The sequence below is a fragment of the Chroicocephalus ridibundus genome, chromosome 8 (assembly GCF_963924245.1).
Source record: "Chroicocephalus ridibundus chromosome 8, bChrRid1.1, whole genome shotgun sequence".
In the NCBI taxonomy this organism is placed as follows: Eukaryota; Metazoa; Chordata; class Aves; order Charadriiformes; family Laridae; genus Chroicocephalus; species Chroicocephalus ridibundus.
The window spans coordinates 17,955,933-17,980,095 of NC_086291.1; the positions used below are offsets into that span (position 1 = coordinate 17,955,933).

At 37.8% G+C, this 24,163-nt stretch overlaps 1 protein-coding gene across 3 annotated transcripts in view; it reads left to right on the forward strand.

Annotated features, from left to right (window-relative positions):
* Positions 1-24,163, forward strand: part of PKN2 (protein kinase N2) — a 60,147-nt gene that overhangs the window by 24,139 nt on the left and 11,845 nt on the right. For all 3 annotated transcript variants that reach the window (XR_010072342.1, XR_010072343.1, XM_063344886.1), the window contains exons 2-15: positions 412-712; positions 8,912-9,063; positions 13,589-13,706; positions 16,318-16,463; positions 16,556-16,769; positions 19,572-19,757; positions 20,045-20,154; positions 21,939-22,082; positions 22,211-22,286; positions 22,612-22,786; positions 23,056-23,185; positions 23,642-23,778; positions 23,895-23,970; positions 24,058-24,149. Coding sequence is in view for 1 of the 3 variants with exons in the window: in XM_063344886.1 (XP_063200956.1) it covers positions 412-712; positions 8,912-9,063; positions 13,589-13,706; positions 16,318-16,463; positions 16,556-16,769; positions 19,572-19,757; positions 20,045-20,154; positions 21,939-22,082; positions 22,211-22,286; positions 22,612-22,786; positions 23,056-23,185; positions 23,642-23,778; positions 23,895-23,970; positions 24,058-24,149 (2,057 nt within the window). In the remaining 2 variants the exon portion in view is untranslated. The remainder of the gene's footprint in view (positions 1-411; positions 713-8,911; positions 9,064-13,588; positions 13,707-16,317; positions 16,464-16,555; positions 16,770-19,571; positions 19,758-20,044; positions 20,155-21,938; positions 22,083-22,210; positions 22,287-22,611; positions 22,787-23,055; positions 23,186-23,641; positions 23,779-23,894; positions 23,971-24,057; positions 24,150-24,163) is intronic.

The following is a 24,163-nucleotide window of genomic DNA, read 5'->3' on the forward strand; positions in this document are numbered from 1 at the left end:
ATAACTGTTAGACGTTAGTCTTATTTCCTGTATCCATTTGGTCTATTAAAACACACAATTAAATCTAGAAAATTACAAATGTGAGTCATTAGCTCTGGGGCATATAACTGCCAGGCAAGCAGCCATGACAAATCCAGAAGTATTTAAATCTCTTGCTGTTAAAAATAGGCGTAGTAAAGATGTCGCTAAATTTAAAATAAATCTGTTGTAAAATGTAACTCCAGTTAACATGTAATGTCTTGTGAGATTGTTGCTTTAGGGCAACATGAGTGTAGACCCAGGGTTAGTAAATGGTCTTACAAAGTGAGTGTTTAATATACAGAGACCTGAAGCCTAGTCATGTTAAGTTTGCAGCATGCGTTGTCAAGGAACAGTGTTTCCTGGTAGTTATGTTACTGTTTTCCTTTCTAGGGGGATGCCAAAACTCTTCTAGCCTCTGAGAATGTGAGCACTGGCCAAAAGTTGGACTTTTCAGATACAATGGTACAGCAGAAGCTGGATGAAGTAAAGGACCAAATCAAGCGGGAAATAAGGAAGGAACTTAAAATCAAGGAGGGAGCAGAGAACCTCAGGAAGGTCACAACGGATAAAAAGAACTTGGCATATGTGGACAACATTTTGAAAAAGTCGAATAAGAAATTAGAAGACTTGCATCATAAGTTACAGGAGTTAAATGCACACATTGTTGTAACGGATCCAGAAGATGTTGCAGGTACCATATGTTGTTGTGAAATCAGTTTTTATCCTCCTTAGATAAGCTCTATCCCATTTCATTTGAAAAAATTGCTCTGGGAATGGGCAAATTCGTAGCTGGCAAGTTTGATATTTATGTATGCCTCTTTGTTTTGGTTGACAAATAAGTGTCCAGTCCCTTTGAGTTTTAAATTGTATTCTGGGGAACACGGTTTTTCACGAATTATTTGATAATGCTCTAAAGCCTAACTTAACATGTACCAGTTCTTCACTTTCAGTTATTACTCTGTTAAAGTATTTTGTCAATCACTTCAATATTTCCTAACAGCTTTTCACTGTATAAAAGGAAATTTCAGTAGCTCTTCCAGTGACTTTCTCTGAGTTATGCTGTAGGCATCAGCGTTAATACACCTTTTTATTCTATGGGAAAAAAAAATTGTAAAATTTTCATTTAAAAGTTTTGGGTGTTTTTTTTACACTTAAATCTAACTTTTAAAAACTGTTTTTCTGTTGCATCATTTATCTGACTAACTTACCAAACATTTCTTACTGTGGCAATGATTTGTTAAGTCTTGAGGCTTTTCCACAATGAAGCTACTATTTTAAAAACAATTTGGAATTTTTTTCACAGAATCACAGAATGGTTGTAATGAATTCGTATTTTCTGTGGCATGGCAGTAAGTCAATACTGATTTTGAATGTATTTTTTAAAAATACAGGGCTTGGTATTTTAAGATGGAATGTTATGAAAGTAAACAGTCCTTTTTCAGCTTTGTGGAATGACTTGGGAGATATTGCCAGCCTGATGATGTCACACTGCGCAGACTCTTCCTGGCAAAATGTTAATAAATGTGCACAAGCCATTGAAGGTGTTTGAGAAGTGAATGCCAAGCTTTAAGAAGTTTGGGCAGTAGAATACATCCTTCTGAAGAAAGGATGATTACAGTGAGAATTTAGGAAAATACTGGCAGGTGATGTCAGCAATTCATACTGACTGGTCCTGTGACATGCTGCCAAAGTGTTGAAGTGTCCATAGTGACCTGCACAATATTCTCTGTATTCTCTGCATTCTTCTGCTTTTGTTCTTCAAGAGATACAAGGGCAAGAGAGGAGCACAGCTGGAACTAGCGAGGCAAAGTAGTTGCTGCAGCATGAAATGGGAATAAATACAATAAAGTATGCTTCATAGATCGCCATGGGATATTTAGTAGGCATGAAGCGTTCTGCTCCATATTGGCTAAGGTTTATGAAAATCCGCTTCAGTGTTGGCAGTACTGTGGCTTTTGAAGGAATGGGAAGAGTGGAACAGAAGGAAAACTATATGGAAACTGTATAGACCAAATATAAATATGTGCGGACACAAATTTGTGAAGTTCATCTCATAGTAGAACTTGAAAAGTGGATGAGCGCAGAATGCTCATGTTGGAGTTCCCCCTTCCAGTCTAGCATTTTAAAACTATCACATTGAGTTAATGAACCATATTGTCCTTGTGCATGACTCGGGAAATGTGGTAGACCCTAAGAAAGCATTTGCTCGTTCTAAAGAGATGGTTTGGCTACAAAAATCTAAATAATGTTGTTCAGATCCTTAGTACGCTTCTGGAAAGGCCAGCAGTGCCCATTGCTTTTTGCGAATAACTGTTAGCAGCCAGGCTCATCACGCGTTGTGTTCAAATACCAGAGACTTCATGAAAGCTCAAGAGATAAAAGATCAAGGTTGATAAACTTATCAGCAGGTGCTTCTACCTGCTTGTGATGCATGCTAAACTTCTTAGTACTATGTTTTTAACTTTCATTCTGTTCAAAGTGTTATTGGTAGATAGCTTTTACAGTCCTACTTAATTATTGAAATATGCAAGAAAAAAACCTATTAATTCTGTTGAGATCATATATTCTCTGTATAGTATCACATCAGGTATTCCTATATAAGACCCATTTTAATAGAATATATTGCATAACCTTCTAAAAAATAGTCTTTAATTCTTTCAATATCTGTTCTTAGATCTACAAGCACGCACCCTTCAAAATTGAAATGCTTGAGTTTTTTATACTGTTTGCTTTGTAATTTAATTGCCTGTCTCCTACCTCATTCATGGGGGAGGAGTGCTACCAGAACGTCCCGTCTGTCTTGAGACTAATGGGTGCAAATCATCTAGGTGATACTCCAGTTTTTTTATACTGAAGTCTTAGATTTGATTTAAGGTATCAGTGAGCTTGACCTTTGCAAAATAAGGTTAGTAATATAAAACTTACGACATGCCAACTCTGTGTGTATGTGTGTATATATATATGTATTATACATAATATTCAGGAAATACATGGACACATAGTCCTATGTCACTGCCATCTGACCGAGAGTACCTCTGTGGAGAGGTCACAGGTATCTGAGTCTGGGAATTCTTGCTTTTGCTCAGGATCAACAGTGAATTTAATAATCACTTACTGACAAATATGGGAGCTTCCTGAACAAGTGCATTGTTTCCAGAGGTTAGCTTTAATTTAAGTTACATGTTTTCTTCACTTTAGCTTGTGTTTGACCTTTTTCTGGTCAGTTAGTGACAAAAGATTTAAAAGAGAGAAGGAAATACACAGGAAATTTTTAGACAGTGCAGAGCATGAATGCTGAAAATAAGGTAAAGAGGGTTCAAGAGGTGTGTGAGTCAAGGGTTGTGTTCTCTTTATGTACTTTAATATTTTTGGGGGGCGGCCCTGTGTTTTTTACCTCTTCTAGAGTATGTTGTTTAGGTTTTTGCAGGTTCTAAGTAGCAAAGTCAGGGCTGAGATCCATTGAGAAGTAACATTGAGAGGATCATTGCCTATAAAATGATGAGCCCTTTGACCTGTCAGGCCTGAAATCTGAAGATTTTTGGATGGTTTCTGTTGACTTGTTGAAAGGTCATTGTGGTAACTTGGAAAAGTCATTTAATCTTTCCTTGTTCCTGTATCTGAAAAGTGGGTGTGAACATATATTTGTAAAGTGCTCCAGATTTAGAGCTGAAAAGTGCTGTGCGAGCTGTTGTGACTCTTACTGTTGCTTATGGTATCAAGCAGTAACTTGCGTTACTTTTTTTTAACGAAACACTAATTTGTAGTGTAACTTCTTTTTAATCATCACAATGTAATCGATACATGTTAAAACCATTAAATGTAGTGTTAATGAATCTCCTGTAGAAAAATGTTTTTTAATAACATTCCATTTGAAGCAAGTTAAGATGTTTTGATGGTAGCTTTCTTAGAGCTGGAAGCTTTCTGTGACCTAATGCCATAGGAAATTATTTTCACAACTATTTGAAGAATTGGTATTAAACCTTAACGAAAAAGTGCAGTTTGCCAAAAAGCTATGTTACTGAATGTGACGGTAGATTTGGCAGCAGATGTATGATTCAGAGACAACTTTTAGTGTAACATCGGTTTACTTTACATTTTGGGGTTGCTGGTGAATGTAGATTTGTTTTTGAAGTGGGACTTTGTCCCCAGGTCTGCCCTTATCGTGCAGTGTATTAGTCATATTAGGGCGCGGAGTTTTTAAAATTCATAGGTCATCACTTAAAAGTGAAGCGGAATGCAGCAATACAAAAAGAGTAGGACAAGCCTAGTGACCATTACTTGCTCAGAGTGACCATAAAATTGAGAGATTTATTTTAAGGTGTAACACAGGAATAATTACTTCAGTTTTAGAGGTGAAGAAATCTTGTATCTTGAAAACATACTTCTACAAAGTAGCACAATTAAATTTATATTCTTTTTACAAGTCTAAAAAGTAGCAGTAGCGATTGGGGTTTCGAATGTGACTCAGTAAGGTGTAAGATTGAAATATTTTACCTACAGCGAGTCACTGATTTAACTAGGCATATAGTTGATACGTAGGATATGTATAAACTGGGAAATTAATCTCTTCCATATAGCTGAATTAAAGACGGATAGGGAGGTGAGATGATAGAAAGACTTTTGAGGGAATTGAAGAGACTGGATAAAACATTGAGAACATGAAATCAAAGAGACAAGTTCATGCCTCTTCTTCCATTCTCCTCTAACTTCTGAGATGTCTACTTCACATCAAATTTGGCTGCAGGGGTCACAAATAAAGTAAATATTTTGTTTAAGAATATGATATGATTAGCTGATAAGGGAGTGAGAGAGACTGGGGGATTTCTTTGTCCATACAAATGACTAGGTTAATCTGTCAGACACCAGAGTGTCCATTTACTGGACCAATTACTGGAAACTAGTAGAGGCAGCAACCAAACTGATAGAGGTAGTGACTTTTTTGAGCAGCGTCCACCTACGAGGCTCATATCCGTAGGAATTTCATGGTAACTTTTGGGAACCTTAATGTAGAATAACATTATTGAAGCCATTTGAAGCAATCTTCTGTCACTTGTTTAGTAGTTAAAATTAGCCATTAATGAATTGAAATTCAATTCAACTTCAAAAGTTTCTAGGTCAGTGCTGGATGTTCTCTGAGTGCAGAATGTCCCCTGCTGCCTTGGACTTACTGATGGCTTAGTTCAAATGCATCTGACTCCCTGAGAAATGCCTGATGATGCCTCTTTCTTCCCCCCTCCAGCAATGCCTAAAAATGCATCACAGGTATTTCTGTTGAGTATGACACTGATGAGGCTAACTGCAATTAAATATCCTCAAATAAGATTAAAATTAACTATTTACCAAAGGGCACTTGCTGCTAATTGAGTAGCTTAGCAGCACGCTGCAGTACCATCTGGGAACCCAAATTCAGAAAGTTACATGGGATCCTAGATTTCACACTGAGCTTATTGAAGAAATAGCATACCTAGCATCTGGGGAAGAGTCCCCAAAGGAATGAGCAGCAGTCTCAGTAGAGCAGAGTTGTGTCGTTACTCTAATAAATATAATTTAGATGGGAATACTGGTAAAAGGCAACTTAGAAGCAAAAAGTTTTTGCTGGTGAGCACTGAAAAGATTTTCAGAAGAGCAAGGATCACGGTTAAGAGAAACATTTCAGACTGAAAACTGCCATTGTCCTGATGCAGTCCAGATGTTTTTTTTTAATAATAAGAAGAAAATAAATATGTTAAACCATCACTATTAACTTATTTTAAGTCTTATATTTTCATGAAAACAGGATATTGCAGGTGCTGGGGAAGCAGTACTGCAGCTCTTCCAGCAGCCTGGATGTGTGCTAACAAGCTGCACAAAACTCATTAGTATCAAGCAACAACATTTGTAGTTGTTTAGCAAATCAACATGCTAGTTACTTGAAATGAAGTCAAGTTCACCTGAAATACATCTGTTACTTCACTTGATATTCACTGTCCAGAAGAAAATGCCTAGGGGCACTAATCCATACCCCAGCAAAGCTCTTGCTGTCCTATGCAAAGTTGAACTTGAATGCATCCAAAATGGCAAGTCCTGTACTGTCCTTGTTGACCAACAGACATGGCAAACTGGAGAATCTCGTATTTTCCCCAGTCACTACTCACCTACTTGAGTGAAGAATTAATTTGGTACGAGTACTTAACTCTTGTTTAACTTTAAACAGATACATAAATCCCATTGATTGCAATTATCCAGATGAATTTATTACTTATTTGTATTATGAAGGTGGCTAAATGTCTCCAGATGAGATTTGAGCCCCTCTGTGTAGTGTTTTATCCAAATAGATGAGAGATAGCAAGCCATACCGAAGTGATTATAGCCTCAGTAGACATTACAAAGAGAGAGGGAAACTGCTAATACAGCTGTAGCTCGTAGTACTGCTGCTAAGATTGTCAACGCTTTCCATAATAGGACCAGTTTGTCCAGCTGACTTAAAACTTTAATCTGAATTCTTCTATAAGAGGCTGCCTCAGGCTACTTACTGCATTGTAATGGGATTTGGGGGGGGCGGGGGGAACTGGAGTCACTTAGGCCATTTCTGAAAAGCTGTTGGTAAACTTTTTTCTTTTTCTTAAAAAAGAAAATTTTTAAGAAACCATAGTGTTCCATGTTCGGGAGTTTAGTGAGCAGCTATTATGCCTGAAAGCAAAAACTGAATTCTTCCTAGCAATTAGTCCGAAGTGCAGAAACATTTCCTTTGCTGCTGGTTGCTAACAAAGCATATAGGTGCACCGTTTAAACTAAATGGTAGAGGGGAGTTTAGGTCCACAAGTGCAGACCAACTCTTGAGATGACCCAGGTAAGGGATGTGGTTACACCTTCACGGTGCAGACACGCAAAGGGAGATAATAACAGCTGCCTGGGCAGCCTGCGCCGCGGTATCTCTAATTAGTCCTTGACTTGCAACTTGAGTGTTGTTTTAATGCAAAGGAAGGCTGCTTGTGCGCATCTTTCAAAGCGGTGAAAACAGGCTTCAGGAGCACCACGGTCTTCCCGGGGATCATCACAGGGCTGGGATCTCTTAAGTGGTAGAGGACTGCATCATAAATCTGAAGTTGGTAAACATTCATTTATACGATTAATCTATTTAACAAGAAGACTCGACACTGTGACTTTCAAGTTTCATGTTTGTTCCAATTTTTGAATAGATGGTTAGGTGAGGATTAGTTGAATGTAAAAGCATAAGTGAGAGGAAAGCATGTTGTTAATCTTTGTTGTATTAATAGCAGATTTAAGGTAAAGCTGTTCAAGTGCAATGTTTCACAGAGAAACCAAGCCAAAACATTGAGAGGATGAACGACAAAACAGATGAGGAATAGCACAGATTATTTTTTTTATTTATATTTTAAACATTTGTTATTTTCTGTACTACCTTTAAGTAGTGAGGATGCAGTAAGAGTTTTAAAGTGGCTTGAAGTGAAGAGTGAATTAGCAGCAGAGGAAATTAAAACTTCTCCTTAAATGAAATCTGTATGTAGCCTCAGCAAAGATTACAATTTAGGAGGAAATTACACAGCAAACTTGAAAGTAAAATGTATTAAATCTCCAAAATTAGTTATCAGAATCTTCTACAGAAGAAATATTAAATGACAGATAAGATGCCTCCTCCCCATGACACCTCATAATTAATAATTTGTAAGTTACTAGTGCAATGCCTGTGTTTTCTAATAATTGAGAATTTCAGGAACCCGATCCATCATCCTAGTTTTAATTCAAGGAAAATTAATTAAAGTTGGGGAAAAAAGACTGTACTGTTGATATCAGGTACATACTACCTTCCAGGAGACCAACTAATGTTATTTTCCTATAGAGAAGGCATTCTTTCAGTTGTTCGTGTAAAAGAAATCAACAACAAAAAACCGTAATTATTACAGTAGACATAATTTATCCTTTTTTACAAAAAGTTTCAAAAGAGAAGCCATTAGGACTGTTAGGGAAGATAGTTAGCTACAAGGACAGTCATGTTGGAAATAGTTAAGTACTAGGAAATAGTCCAGTGGCCACTTATTTTCAGTTGTCATAGTTCATGTTGCAGAAGCTGAAATGTGAACTAGTGATTAATAGACTTTTCTGGAGGAGGGTGGAAAAGTTAAGAGGTTTGACTATATAATTTGATTGTTAAAACTAACTTGCATTCCATTAAATTAATCCAGCAAGATGGAGATCTAAATAGTAATATTGTCAAACGAAAAAGCTTTATCCTTCCCACAGATCACAGTTGTTCCATAACCTGTCTGCCTATATGCCAGGATTCTGTTAGGATTCCAGAGCAAAAATCGTTCAGTTTTATGACTAAGGAAAAGGCTCATTTTATGTATTCTTAATTTTGACATAAACTGTGTCTGCAGTGTCCACACTAAAATCGATGAGAACCTACTTAATATCTGTATTTAGACCGTGCTCATTAGTATTGAATGTTATTGTCCAAGCTTGTTTGTTTTTAAAACACTTAGATTTTTAAAATCAGGAGTGTAAGAAAGATTAATGGAAAACTGCATTTTTGATCGATTCAAGACATTCTAGAAGAAACAATAAATCTCCTTTGAAATGAAAATAGACCTGGCTGCAGACCTGCCTGTGTCGCCACTCCCGGAAGTGATTCATGTGAATTAGGGCATGTGTAGGAGTCACCGGGCTTTCGCCAGGCTTTTCACGTTAAGGCGCATTTGCAGTGCTGTTGAAAAGTAGCTCTGGACAGGAGGGTCAGTCTTAATACTTAAGTGTATGATGTTCCAGCTTTGTTTAATCTATAACTTAATAGAATAGAGTGGGGGGGTGTGGGTTTTTGTGGGGTTGTTTTTTTTCTTCCCCCCTTTTTTTTTTCTTTTTGCACACATTACGTCTTACCTTTAATTTGCAGATTGTCCTAGGACTCCTGATACTCCAAATAGCGATCCTCGTTTTTCTACTAACAACAGATTGATGGCCTTAAAGAAGCAGTTGGATATAGAACTGAAGGTAAAACAGGGAGCAGAAAATATGATACAGATGTACTCAAATGGCTCTTCAAAGGTAAGGCTTTGGAATGCTTAAAGAACATGAAGTGATTGTGAATTTTCATATTGCTGTGGTGTGAATGTACAACACATAAACAGTATACAATTTCATTGTTTTTAGTTTGGGGTATATTTTTTGTTAAGTAGTTAGGTCAAATCTGCTACAAATTACTACACCATTTTTTGTTGTGGTTTAATACCGACTCAAGTGATTGTTTTATCAATTTGTCCACATGCAGTTCAACCTAAATAACAAATCCGGCTTACTAAATTTAGTACATCTAGTAATCTTTGATCATGTGTGATTCAGTTAGCAGCAGAGCTTGGTATGGCACTGATTGGTGTCTGATGCTTTTCCTAGTTCCACTAAAAAAGAAAAAAAAAAACCATTAGTGTTAAAGTTGTAATGTGCACGATAATTACACAAAAGGCGGCATTGCCAAGTATGCTTCTGAAATGGTCATCTAGTTGTAGTTGGCAGTAAAAATATTTGTACCAAATATTTGTTTTAATAAAATGTGCATAGTACTCTGATAAGAGTTATAATCTGCATTAGTACGCATGCACATGAAATACACATGCTTCTTTACGGAAGTGTGGTATTCTAGAGGTAGCATCTGGTAGCATCAAACTGAAATTAAAAATAAAGCCACACTTATTTCTACATCTGAATTTTATGAATTGAATGAAGTTCTCTGGGGCCGGGGGGGCGTGTTAGCTAACCCCTGAATGGTTTTGACTTATTACATAGTCCTAATTGTGTAATAAAATTTGTCATACACTAAGGATCCCTTAACTCAACTGAAAGACAAACCAAACCTTTTAAGTGGGGGGAACCAAAAAACCCCCACCCCAAAACAACGGCAAAAAACCCCAAAAATATATTTTATGAGTATAAGGGAGTCATAGTTCTCAAATGAGAAAAGGGGGGGATATCTTCTACTTACCTGCTCTTTCTCCCTTCATTAGTTACTCATTACCTGTCTTTCCATTTACTTTTACTGCATTGTTAAGGAGATGAATTTCCAAATTAAGGGGAAAGACAAGCCTAGATCTAACAAATAGTATGCAGTAGCTTGGGTTCTGTGTCCAGACACAGAATGAACAGAAATGTTTTAAGATCTTAACTTACTACCCAACACCTATAAGTCTGTGAACTTATTAAAAAAAAGTGTTTGATTTGAAGAGTAGACATCTATGAATTGCATTGCTACCCCTTATAATTGATACTAACCAAAAAGTGTCGGAAAGGAACTTTATATTTCTGAGTGAATTTCTGCCTGGGACTGGTGGAAACGCAGATAACTTTGTATCTGTCTACTGTTTGACTTTCTTATACCTCAGGAAACTACAGCAAATGGGGCTCGCTCCCAGAAAAATTAGTTTAGGCTAGATGGACCATGGGTGCCACCAGGCTCCTTCTGTCCCAACAGCACTTCTGTTGAACCAGCTGGTACTTTGGCAGATTTATCTGAAAGTGATCTGTAACCTACTAGCCTGGGGCAGGTGGAAGAAATATCTGGACTGCACCTTATGACTAAGGGCCTGGGAATGCTGTCCATGCACCACAGTCCCTCGGCTCCTGCAAAACCTGCAGTCGACATCCTCTGGGGCCATGTACTTAACATCAGGTGCACTTAAAAATAATAATCAGCTGACCCAACGGATCAAAAGACAGACGTGAATTATGTTCTTAATAAACCCTCAGCAAGTAACCTTATAACAGCCTGAAAAAACTTAACTCGACACTCAGGCTATAATATTAGACATTGTTAGCAAGCTTTGATCAGACTAGGTAGAAAGGATATATTCTGGCTTGCTTTATGATTGAGGCATGTAATTAAAATTGGTGATTGAATCTTGTATTTGCAATTGGTAAATGCTTAAATTGGCCTTACCAGACTGGGTGTATCTAGTAACTGGGCTGGGGAGAGCAAGCTGGAAAACACAAAAGCATTGCCAGCTGCTTCAACAGACCGGATGGAAATGGTGTGTATTCATTCTCTCATATTCGTAATACTCAGTAGTGAGTTATTTTGGCAGGTTTAAACTGTAGACTTGAGCATCATGATTACTTTTTAAAAAGCAGAGCTTAAAACAACTCAGGGGTCTGGATGAGGTGGGCAAAAGGGGCAGAAAATTCCCAGTTTGAATTCAACCCCAGTAATCCAGTAGTTTTTTAAAAATTAGTCCCAGGACTCTCTTTAAAACTTATTAAACTCTTTTGTGACCTTTATTCAAGTGTACTATATGATCAGATTTCAAATTTGATGTATTATTTTCAGACCTAAATTTAATGGAGGGAGGTCATCATTTGTTTATTAAAAATGAAAAAGCAGCTTGTTAGTAGGAATAAACCCATCATCTCATGGGCAGGTTTTCCATTTGTACTTCCTCTACTTGCTTCAGTAACATTCAGCTCAACCTATTCAGACTTAAGTGTTTCTAAGATATTGATCATCTTTCCTTGGACTTGTGTGGATTCTCTGAGATCCCACGACAGCTTTGCAGATGAGTTTTAGAGACACTGCCAGTTCTTCTGTACTCAGGAGATGCCTTGAAATATTTTGTATTCGGCCTCCAACACTAGAAGAGCTGCTGAGTGTAACACATCCATTTTGATTCTGAAGATGGGATTTTCTGCCTCTTGAAAACATAAGGATATCTCTATAATCCTGAATTACTGCCATTTTACACATTGAAGGGCTGATGTTGCCCCTGAGGAAGCAAATCCATTGCAGTAAGAGGATATGAGGGACAATCAAGAGCAGCAAGATCGAAAATAAGATAAACAGGAAGATACAGACAAAGAAACACTTACAGCATATTTATACATCAGAATGATGCATGGATAAGGTTTAATACAGGATTCTGGAGTTGCTCGCGATCTGTTACTTAGATTCTATATTCTGCTGTAGACAGCGTCTATTTCAAAAGTTGATATTTGTATTTGAGAAGGCATTCATTTAGGAAATTCAGTGTACTCATTAAATAATTGTATAGCTAACATAGAATCTTAAAATATGAAAACTAGTGGTATCTCTCTGAAATGTTGATTAATACTAGAGCTTAAAACCAAGAGTTCTGAGACTGTGGTATGCAGAGTGGGCACAATTTCTCCCCATGCAGCCAAAGTGTTTTCATATGTATATCTTGGCGTATCTACCCTGCAGAACATAGGGTAGCATTACGTTATCAGAGTAATACATTAGGCGCAAGGTCATAGTGGAGCTCTATGAAGGTGAATTTCCCTCTTCTGTGATTTTTCTCACAGTATGCTCCATGGTGCTGGTATTTCTAGCTCTGGGTATCTGTGCTACACTGCAGTTCTTTGTCTTGGTTGTGGTAAGGGGAAGAATTAAATTTCTTTAACATCTTAAATAATTGATAACTTCATTATAAAATTAAAAATATAAGTATAAACCATGTCCATGGGAAAGTAAGTTATTAATGAGGCTATAGAGTGGCTACAAAATGAGTTAACCAAAGTACCCTTTGGGCTGTAACAAGTGTGATACTCATCTGTGCTGGCTACTATTAATTACTGTGATTGATTGGCACTGCACAGACAGGACAAATAGACTGCCTTAAGTTTTCTCATACTCCTTTTTTTTTTTGTTCTTACTGCCAGTTAGATCACTTTTAAGTTATCCGATAACTCTCAGAACATTTAGAGAGAGCCATGCAGCAGCCATAGAAGCACATGCACAGTTCCACCAGTTCCACAGAACCATTTGATAATCCATTGTAAGTCACATTTCCAGTAGCTGGAGGACAAAACATGGTACCCCTGAGAAACATGTGGTTGGCTGTGCTCCTGGCAATGAAATGGTATTATCAGCTACTTTGGAAGTTCATCTTCAGAAATGCTCTCTTCTAAACTGCTTCCTGTGTTTACTGTTTTTGAAAACAAAAAATGATAACCTTAGTTCATTTAGATGAAAAGTACTGTACTTGCTGATGAAATAGCTAATGAAGCATTTATTAATGCAAAAAAAATGTTCAGCTTTGTTTGGAAAAACGTACTGCAGACTTATTTATACTGTCCTATGTAAGTTAACTTCATATTTCTCATTTCAAGATTGAAAAATCAGCTCAAGTAAATTGGTACAATGGTTTTTATATGGAGTTAGTCTAGGAAATTTGTCTATTAGAAGAGTTCTCATCATACTCACAGTAAATTTGAGTCATTCTACATAGGATGGTGATATTCTGCTTTTAATATCTTGTCCTTTCTTTAGTATCAGCTTACACAACATTAATCTAAACATGTAATGTTGCTAGATCGTGCCGCCTTTATTCACCTTTAAACAAATACAGTTTCCATGAGAGTGGCTTGTACTTCTTAATCAACCAGAATATGCCTCTGTCCTAACTTAATTTCCACTAATAGCCTAATGTGGTTAGTTGAATTGGTCTGCTGTACCGAATTAACTACATCGATTTAGTTCTAGTTCCTAAAGCGTGTGGGTTTTGAAGCTTTCTATGTGTTTTGTTCTATGCAGAGTTTACAATTTTAACTTTTCTGTTTGTTTTAATAGGATCGAAAACTTCTTGCCACAGCTCAGCAGATGCTCCAGGACAGCAAGACAAAAATAGAAGTTATAAGGATGCAGATTCTTCAGGCAGTCCAGACCAATGAATTGGCTTTTGATAATGGTGACGGAATAGAAAGAATATATGAATCATTAATGTCAGAATGCCATGTAGATACGTTACCCACATGCACACAGAGTTATCATAAATTTCTAGTAGGAATGTTAGAATGCCAAATGTAGGAATGCCAAAACTTGGCGTGAACCGAAAATAATCAGAGTCTAGGCACACCATTGTGTGTGTTAGGATGCCAAATACATCTGACTTGAAGCAAAATACCTTAAGCTTAACGAAGAGAAATACAGTCTCTCTTCATAATCCTTTTTATACCTTACGCAATCCATTTTTGCTTTGTGGTCGTCGTTCTCACTTCATGCATGCTCTCTTTTGTCTTGACAGTAACTAGTACTTCTATTTAAAGCATATAATCTTTTCATTATTCTAAAAAAAAATAATAATCTGATGCAGGTACAAAGCCTGCTTGTCATAGTTAAATAGATTGACCTTATTATTACTAATGTGGGCACAGATGGAGGCAAATTTTTGCTGTCTTTATGGGTATTTAGGCTAGATTGAGTAGGAAACAATTATTTTTAAAACAAACAAACAAAAGTGTTTTTAAAACCACCTGACTTGAAACACTCATGCTGCATTTCAGAAGTAGTTTTAAACTTATATTTCTTTGGAAATCTTTTAACTAAAAAAAAAAAAAATAAATACACCTGAGCTGTATATAGCATGAGTGTACTATAACATTGTGGGCATATCAGTACATCTCTAAATCTTGAACTTTATTCATACGCATTTCTGAGCATTGAAGTTGTGTGACGATGCTCATAATCAAGGCCTGGATATATCATAGATAATGAAAAACGTGTGTGTGTATGTGGTTTTGTTTTGGTTTTGGGGGTAATGGTTTAGTTTGGTTTTACACTTATGATACTTCTGGCTTTTTCTTTTTTTTAACACCTTGTCTTAGTGCACGGCTTATGTATGGCATTTGTTCAAAAGAAAAGAAAGGTATTCTAGTTAGAAAGGGCTTTCAAACACCTTTTTGTATTCCTATTGCTCTTAGAGCTTTAAACAGAAAGGGATATATCCATAGAATCACAGAGTGGTAGCGGTTGGAAGGGACCTCTGGAGATCATCTAGTCCAACCCCCTGCCAGGGCAGGGTCACCTTAGAGCAGGTTGCACAGGAACACATTCAGGCAGGTTTTGAATGTCTCCAGAGTTGGAGACATCCACCACCTCTCTGGGCAGCCTGTTCCAGTGCTCTGCCACCCTCAAAGTAAAGAAGTTCCTCCTCATGTTGTCATGGAACTTCCTGTGCTCAAGTTTGGGCCCATTACCTCTTGTCCTGTCCCCAGGCACCACTGAAAAGAGCCTGGCCCCATCCTCCTGACACCCACCCTTTTAAGTATTTATAAGTGTTGATAAGGTCCCCCCTCAGTCGTCTTTTTTCCAGACTGAAGAGACCCAAATCCCTCAGCCTTTCTTCATAAGAGAGAAATTCCAGTCCCCTAATCATCTTGGTAGCCCTTTGCTGCACCCTTTCCAGCAGTTCCCTGTCCTTCTTGAACCGGGGAGCCCAGAACTGGACACAGTGTTCCAGGTGCAGCCTCACCAAGGCAGAGGAGAGGGGGAGGATGACCTCCCTCGACCTGCTGGCCACACTCTTCTTGGTGCACCCCAGGATGCCATTGGCCTTCTTGGCCACGAGGGCACATTGCTGGCTCATGGTCATCCTGTTGTCCACCAGGACTCCCAGGTCTCTTTCCACCAAGCTGCTCTCCAGCAGGTCAGTCCCCAACCTGTACTGATGCATGGGGTTGTTCCTCCCCAGGTGCAGCACCCTACACTTGCCCTTGTTGAATTTCATAAGGTTCCTCTCTGCCCAACTCTCCAGCCTGTCCAGGTCTCTCTGTATGGCAGCAAAGCCTTCCGGTGTGTCAGCCCCCCCCGCCCCCCAGCTTTGTGTCATTGGCAAACTTGCTGAGGGTGCACTCTGTCCCCTCATCCAGGTCATTGATGAATATATTGAACAGGAGACTTCCTAATTCTGTTTGGGAAATCTGAACGCTGTAAGAAGTGGACATTAGAATGGTTAACTCAAACTGTTTGGGGAAGGCAGCGTATGGGATCTCTTACATTCTGGGCTGGCAGAAGCCAAATTCCCTGGGATTTTGTGTGAAGCAGGAGGATCGTCAGAAACAGATCAGGGATCTACTTAGCTATAGAGCAGTTTGAAAGATAAATCCTCAGAGCGTGGTTCAGAAATGTGGCAGTCTCCAGACCTCCTTCTTGCCAGCTGAATGATGTTTGGGAAATTTGGCTTTTGTCCCTTAACTGCCCTGAAGATGTGTTCTTTTTCGTGCATCCTCTGGCAATTATAGCTCTTTGAGGAGTAGGACCTGTTTATTGGATTGAGGCCCTGATCAGTTATTTCTGCCTTCAAATGCAGATGCTTAAAATTTCACTGTTGCTTTTATGACATACTTCAAGCTCTTCTTTGGGCTATCAAATCTGCATCTCTCATTCTATTTGATTCCCCCCCCCTTCTTTTTTCTTTTTTTCTCTCCTCTCTCTGTTTATATGGGAAAGAGGTTGATATTAAAGAAATTAAACATGGGTATGGTCTTCAATGAAGATTGATTGTTTATATCTCTTTGCAGCAAAACCTGTGATAAGCCCTCTTGAACTCCGAATGGAAGAATTACGACATCATTTTCGGATAGAGTATGCTGTAGCAGAAGGTGCAAAAAATGTGATGAAATTACTTGGATCTGGGAAAGTTACCGACAGAAAGGCACTTTCAGAAGTAATTTACATCATTACAATTTCTGATACTTTATTTTAAATGTTCTTTCAAGAAAAAAAAAATTGAAATATTTCTTTTTCTTTTTTAAAAAGGCACAAGCAAGATTTAATGAATCAAGCCAGAAGCTGGACCTCTTGAAGTATTCACTGGAACAGAGATTGAATGAACTTCCTAAAAACCATCCCAAAAGCAGTATTATTATAGAGGAGCTTTCACTGGTCTCTTCACCCACATTAAGTCCTCGTCAAGGTGTAATATCTACTCAAAACCAGTATAGTACACTGTCCAAACCAGCAGCTTTAACAGGTAAGATTTATGGAGCTTTTTTTTTATTTTATTAAATGGTTTAAAACAAGTCTTTAATGCCAACTGTATTTCTTTCTGGCCATATTTCATCATTGTTCTTTTCCTAGACAAAAGCATTTATAATTTCCAAGTGTCTATGCACCAAAAAATGCAGATAAGTTTCTTGGCTTTATTTCTTGACCTCTTTTATAATCCTGTTGAAAAAGTGAAGTTCTGGCCTTAAGTTAGGTCACTATGGAACAATACTACCTATCACCTTTCATCTTTAGATTACCAAGCACTTTAAAAGGTGGGTAAGTATCATTATCCCCACTTTACAGATGGGGAAACTGAGGTGCAGAAGGGTTAAGTGACCTGCCCAGGTCATACAACAAGTCAGTGGCAGAGCTGGAGACAGGCACCCAGCTCTTCTCACACTCCCTGTTTTACCCACTGGACCATGCTGGCTTCCTAGAACGTGAGATTTATGCTACAAAAACATGTGGCCTATTTCTAAACCAAAGAGGGAGATCCTAACAAACATGCATGGAACTATTGAAGCCTCTCTTTATTGGTGTGAATTGTTTTCCTTGCAATTAAACATGGAGTTTGTGGGGTTTTTTGTGTGTTAGCCTCTTTAGCCTAGAGGGACTTAGCCTCCTGTGGGGGAACAGTACATTTATTTTTTTTTATATATATATATATATAAAAATATGTAAAAGACATAGGAACTTCTCATAGTTTGCCTTCACCTGGACTTGTTGTCCTTCATTGGAAGTTAACTGTTTCAAGAGCTTTAACAAAGCTCTTAACCATTTGCCTCCCAGTGTTCTTAAAGAAAATCAAATCCTTTGGACTACTTGGGGTTGTGTTGCTTTGCTACCTTTATTTCATAAGTGGTCGTATAAGAATTACTAGTACAGATAGGTTTGGTTTTCTGTTACATTTTACATGTAACTATTAAACCAACTATAACAGAGTAAGCTTATTACAAAAACAATCTGTAATTCAAGTGTTACTTTAGTTATACATGAAAGAATTTGGTTTGGAAGTACTGTGGGGTTGTATTTTAAAACAAAAAGAGGAACTCTTCTACCGAGCTGCAATAATAATAAAATGGAGCGAGTCTACTTGTCTTCCATTTTGGTTCAGTAAGACGAGGAGCAAAGGGTAAAAAGCATCAGGACCTCAGCTGAGAGCCCTTGTGAAGCGGCAGAGTGGTGAGGGGAGCTTTTTTCATCATATGCAATCTCAAATGATGAGTGACCATGGGCAGGAAGTATCGTGCCTTGGTTTTCAAACAGCTTTTTTTTTTTTATTATGCTTTTTCTATAATATATAATCATGGGTCAGATACATTATAGTGACAAATAATTCCTCTTTAAGTGTGTTTTACTGATATGTATGAATAGTTTCTGATAGGAATTACCAAAACAGAGCTACATGCTTGTGAAGTTCTTAATAGTTTCACTTTCGTATTAGCTACACAAAGAGCTTTTGTATTGAACTGCATTTAAATGAACGGTGTCTTTGTGTTTTGCCTCTAACACGGTGAAAAAGAGATCAGTGCTACGGTCGTGCTTTTTAAAGTGCATCAGCGGAACTTTCTGATACCCATCCAGTCCTTAGACGAGATTATAGCCTTTCTGGGGGTTTTGGGGGGGTGCAGTGTTTTTTTTTCCTAAACAGAGTTTGGGAATTAAGTATTCTTTTACCTTTTATCCTGTTTTGGGAACCAACAGCATCCCTCCATCTTCATAGCCTAATGCTTAGCTGTCACTTACGGCTGTTAATTCCCTACGGGATGGGATTTCTTCTGAGACTGGCTTCTCAGTGTCTTTTCTGTGGGCTGTAATGTAGCCAGACCATTTTTAGGTCAAGTCTGACTTAAGTTTCTGTTACAAGAGTACTTTTAAGTTTCACGGTTAAGTACGTTTGCTGTCAAAAGAGCCCTGCATTCAGGCGCTGTGTTTCTAGCTGACAGTATGATTATGAACTGGCTAACTTTACCGCTTCTAATAGTTAATTTTGTTAGTGTTGGTGGTGTCACAGTTTTACAGATGCTATCTTGTACAGGATGAGGTAAGCCTACCGTTCTCATAACCATCTGTGGTATTCAGATGTTTCTGTGCTGCTGGAGGAAACTCTGAAATTAGAACAGCAGCCTGTGTACCTCATTTGGTTAAAGATGTAGAAGGTTTTGAAGAGCAGCTTTTTGTCTCACCTTTTATAAATCCAAATTCAGTCAAGTTGGAACAATTCAATGATTTTAAATTATGTACTAACTCAAAGTTGACTTCAGCCTGCAGCCAGCGAATGTGGTTTCTGAATGTATCTTCAACATTGTAGTCTCAATAATCAACGTGTTCATTTTAATTACTAAAGCGATCTAGCCAATATTAATTGGTCATATAACCCTCATGAAAAATTGTTATTGTCCCATCTGCAAGATCTGTCATTTTCATAAGAAACATAAGATTTGTCATCTTAAAAATGACGTTGCTTAAAACTTGAACCTAAGTCAGTTAGGCTCTTAAGTGAAGAGAACGAAGATAATTCTGAGATGCAGAACAAAAACTTATTTTGTGTTATTTCGGTGAACTGTTGCACCTTTTAGAAGGTTGAGTTGCACATATTTGACTTTTGATGCTTATTTTCAGTATATTTGTCTGTCTTAGATCTGTCTTTTGATTTCATCTGATAATTCTGTTAGACCCTGCGCGGGTCAAAATGTGAGCTATTGCTATAAATCAATCATTAGTCTTTCACGTCATTTACTTAAGAACAGAAATCTTTGATAAATCATTGTCTGTGTTGTTGTAGGTACCCTGGAAGTTAGGCTAATGGGCTGCCAAGATATTTTGGAAAACGTCCCCGGTCGATCAAAAGCCACATCAATTACGCTCCCTGGTTGGAGTCCGAATGAAGCCAGATCATCTTTCATGAGCAGAACCAGTAAAAGTAAAAGTGGGAGTAGTAGAAACCTTCTGAAAACTGATGACTTGTCCAGTTCAGTATACTTCTCTTATTTTTATGCATATCTTTTATTTACATTTTAGTGTGCATGCCGTGTTCTGTAATTTAAACTACTAAATTGATTTTAAGCTTTAAACTTACCTGTTTCTTCATCTGTCAAGTTGTTAAAAAAAACAAAAAAAACCCACAGCCACACTATTATACCCATAAGAACCAATTAAGTATGAGATTACATTTTTAAGGGAAACTTACTGAAGATTTTTTTGTTTGTGGAAAATCCTCTTAAAGATTTAAGCTGAGTTTGTGTACTTTACTTACAGATGAAGTCTGTGCTGTACTGAAGCTGGATAACACTGTGGTTGGTCAAACTAGCTGGAAACCTATTTCCAATCAGTCATGGGATCAGAAATTTACACTGGAACTAGACAGGGTAAAAATGTGGTCTTCCTTCATTGACAGCTATAGTTGATTCTGTAGATGAATTTCATGTTGCTTTTTTTTTTTCCTTGTTGTAATTATGTTCAAATTTCACGTGTGTAAGTATTCCCATCTTTAACAGAACGGGCTCCTTGGGGTTAAGCTGTTGTGCTGGGCTGGCTTTCTAGAAATTTTACCTTTTCTGGCCTACAAACTGACATTTTTATCCACGATGTAACACTTAACATCTATTTAGCCTGTGATAGATGGTGCTAAATAGACAAATAATCAACTTCTGATTATTTGTCAGTACATCCTAATCTCAGATAGAGTCTGGATATTTTGGTAAACTATGTCATAGAATTTTTGCAGTGCTTCTGTAAACGTGTTTTCATGTGAAGCTGATCAATTCTTCAGGAATAATAAATAAATTCGCTAATAGTTCTTTCCTAGAACTTTAAAGATTACCTGGAGGATGAAAGTATCTGAAATGATACTTGATATTTCTTTCCTCACACCTTTTGAAGAGAATTTCTGTTATATAGATTTAATCAAGTATTTGTGTTCTAGATACCTGGTGGTCACATTATTTTAAAGTGCAAGGATGATTTTTTTTTTTCCCTATCAGTATTTAAAATAGACTGAAAATTAAACTATATTTTAGGAGCCTAAATGTCATCTCCAGTATGTGTTTAAAACAAACAAGAGAGGGGGAAAAAAAAAAAGCTACCTTCCTGTTTTTGCTCTCACCCCACCCCACCCAGCCCCAACCCAGGTTCCTTCTATCTAGGAAGGAAGCAGTTTTAGACCTGCAGGTTGAGAAGTTCAGGTTCCGGTTCGGAGTAGTGCAGAACAAAACTAGGCAGCTGTGGAGTCACGAAGCCTTGATTATTCTCAGATTAAGACTAGGACTAGTCAAAGTGTAGTAGCTGCTCCTACCAGCCTGTCCTGTTCACTACCTAAGAACTCAATATTAGGTGGCTTTTTGGTGCCGGAAGAGGACCTTGCTTCTGCTGGGTATGACCACGCAGCCTTCCGTATTTGAAACGCACGTTCCAAACCCCATCATTTTTTTATCTGTTGCTGCTTCTTAACTTTTGTTTCTTTTAAAACCTAAAGCTATCATATGAAGACAGCAAATTGAGGCATCATGATGGAATTAAACTGTGCTAACTGAATTTAGTAACATACAATTCTTCACCTTTTGTGACAAGCATATAAGACACCCCAAGAATATATCAGTCCCACCAGCAAGATATAGCAGTAGTTCTTGTTACGTTAAAGTTTTTGGCCCCGAGTCACAAAAAACCTGTATGTCTTTCTGGAGATACCACATAAGTCTTGCATCATGATGCGTGTGCAGGTTGTAAAATGTCACTATGCAGCCATGAAATGCAACTGATACTTGTAAATAACGTGGAAAACTAGTAAAGCTGAGTTTTCTAAACGCTGGTAAAAACTTGTTGTCAGAGCATGAGCTAAAATATCTTGAACTCGCACTGTTGTTGGACTGACTCAAAAAGCCCGTCTGACTGTTTGCGGCTCTCTCCGGCTCTTGGGGCAGTTTTACACTTATTCTGTTATTTGGACACTGGCGATTGCATTGGAACTGAAGTGAAATACTACAGGTACCCTAGTCGAAGCTTGCTCAGTATGGCTCATTGGCTCTGGCGCCCTTTTAAAGAAACAGCTCTGCATCTTGATCCTTGAGTTGCTAGATCTTACGATTGTGCGGAGGTAACTCTTGCAGAACAATTACTAATAAGTAATTTCCTGTGTATACGTTTCCTGTCGTAGTCACGTGAATTAGAAATCTCCGTTTATTGGCGTGACTGGAGATCTCTGTGTGCAGTAAAGTTTCTGAGGTTGGAAGATTTCCTGGACAACCAACGGCATGGCATGTGTCTCTATCTTGAACCCCAGGGCACTCTGTTTGCAGAGGTAAGAAGGTTTCTGTGAAACACTTGAGCATACTTGCAAGTATTGTATTGCAGAATAGTTTCTCTAAACTTTTAAGAATGCATTTTATTCTGAAACTTGAATTATAACACACATTATTTGAACCGCAGGTTACGTTTTTTAATCCAGTTATTGAAAGAAGACCAAAACTCCAGAGGCAGAAGAAAATTTTTTCAAAGCAGCAAGGTGATTATTTAATATAAACGTGTAAAGCTTAAAAATTGCACAGATCTGTTATATTTCTTTATACAGAGGCCTAATATTTGTCTGTGAATAAAGCTGTTGATAACGAAGGATTTGGCACTGCATTTAGAAATGTTTTGTTTTAGAATTCCTTATTACGCATTAGCATTTAATAGTGAATAATTAGGAATTGCTAAGGAATACGACAAATTCAGTTTATTCTTCATAAACTATAAACTGATTAATATGATGTTTTTTTAATTATAGCTTTTGGTAATAAGTAAGGAAACTACTTGCCCTCTTTTTTCTCTTTTCACAATATCCACAGGCAAAACGTTTCTCAGAGCTCCTCAAATGAATATTAATATTGCCACCTGGGGAAGGCTGGTAAGAAGAGCTATTCCTACGGTGAATCACTCTGGCACCTTCAGCCCTCAAGCAGCAGTGCCTGCTGCCGGGCCGGTGGTGGATGCACACATTCCTGAGCTGACGCTGCCAGCCAGGTAGGCGATATCTACAGTTCTTAAGTACTTTTAAGAGCAAGAGTAACAGGAAGATGCTTATGCCCTAACATACGTAATGTGTCAAATCTGCTTATTCTGCATGACTGCAGACCTTACAGTGTTTCAGGTTTGGACGTACATTTTGTAGACAGATCTACACACAAGATTTGTTTTAGGAGAAATCTACATAACCTGCAGTTTTAGGTTGGTTTTCATACTATTAAAAGAGTCTCTGCTATACTCTGAGGAGTTATTTGTTTTCTTGCCAGTGACTCTCCTGTAGCCAAATTGGACTTTGAACTTGAGCCTGAGCCTCCACCTGCTCCACCCCGTGCATCTTCCCTTGGGGAAATATGTGAATCTTCCTCTGAGATAAAGGCTGCGGACGTGCCATCTCAGGCAAGTCACTTGAAGAATTTGGGGCTATACAGTTTAACAAGGTTGTAATATTGGCATCTTTATGATGGATTTCTTCCCTTATCTTTCAGCTTATGCTCCCTTAACTTACACATACAGAACTGTCCCGAGAGAATGCTCCGATTATTCTTGGTACCAAACTGTTTCCATGGTTGGTGTGTTTAACTCTCCAAGTCATTAGTTGCACCACAGAGAAAACAAAAGCCCCAAATTATTAGAGTATTCAGGAAAAAATGGTTTTACTTACAAGGAGCTGGATGACTGGAGCAAGAGGTTTCAGCAGTCTGTTAAAAGCTTGCTTGTCTGTGTCGTTTTAAAGTATACCATTTTAGCTTAGATAATTCTTCTGTTAAGAATTTCACATGCTTATAGTAAAATTACTCCATTTGTTTGCCTTCGCAATCAGTTTTAAATTTTCAAACTTCTTTTTCTTCACAGGATGAAGTATCAAATTTTGATTTTGAAAATGGCAGAAATAGTATTGTCCCAAAACTCCAGCCTGAAATAATCTGTGAGCCTGATGCTCCCCGTTCGGACATAAAATACTCCAACACCCGAGAGCCTGAAGATAGAAGGTAAAATGCAGTGGGTTTGCTGTTGATCTGAACGATATCTCTTAAAGTTAAACTAGAAGATTTTTGACTGTGAGTTTTTTGATTTTTTTATTTTATTTTTTTTTTAATTAACATAGATCACAACAAAGATTTCAGTTCAGTCTGAAGGATTTCAGATGTTGTGCTGTGCTGGGCAGAGGACATTTTGGGAAGGTAAATGTCAAAAGGGTATATCAAATGACAAGGCTGTATCAAAAACTAGATACAGCTCTTAAATGATTCACTTATCTTCTGTTTTAGGTGCTTTTGGCAGAGTACAAAAACACAAACGAGATGTTTGCTATTAAAGCCTTAAAGAAAGGAGACATTGTCGCTCGTGATGAAGTAGACAGGTGAGTTTGTAAAA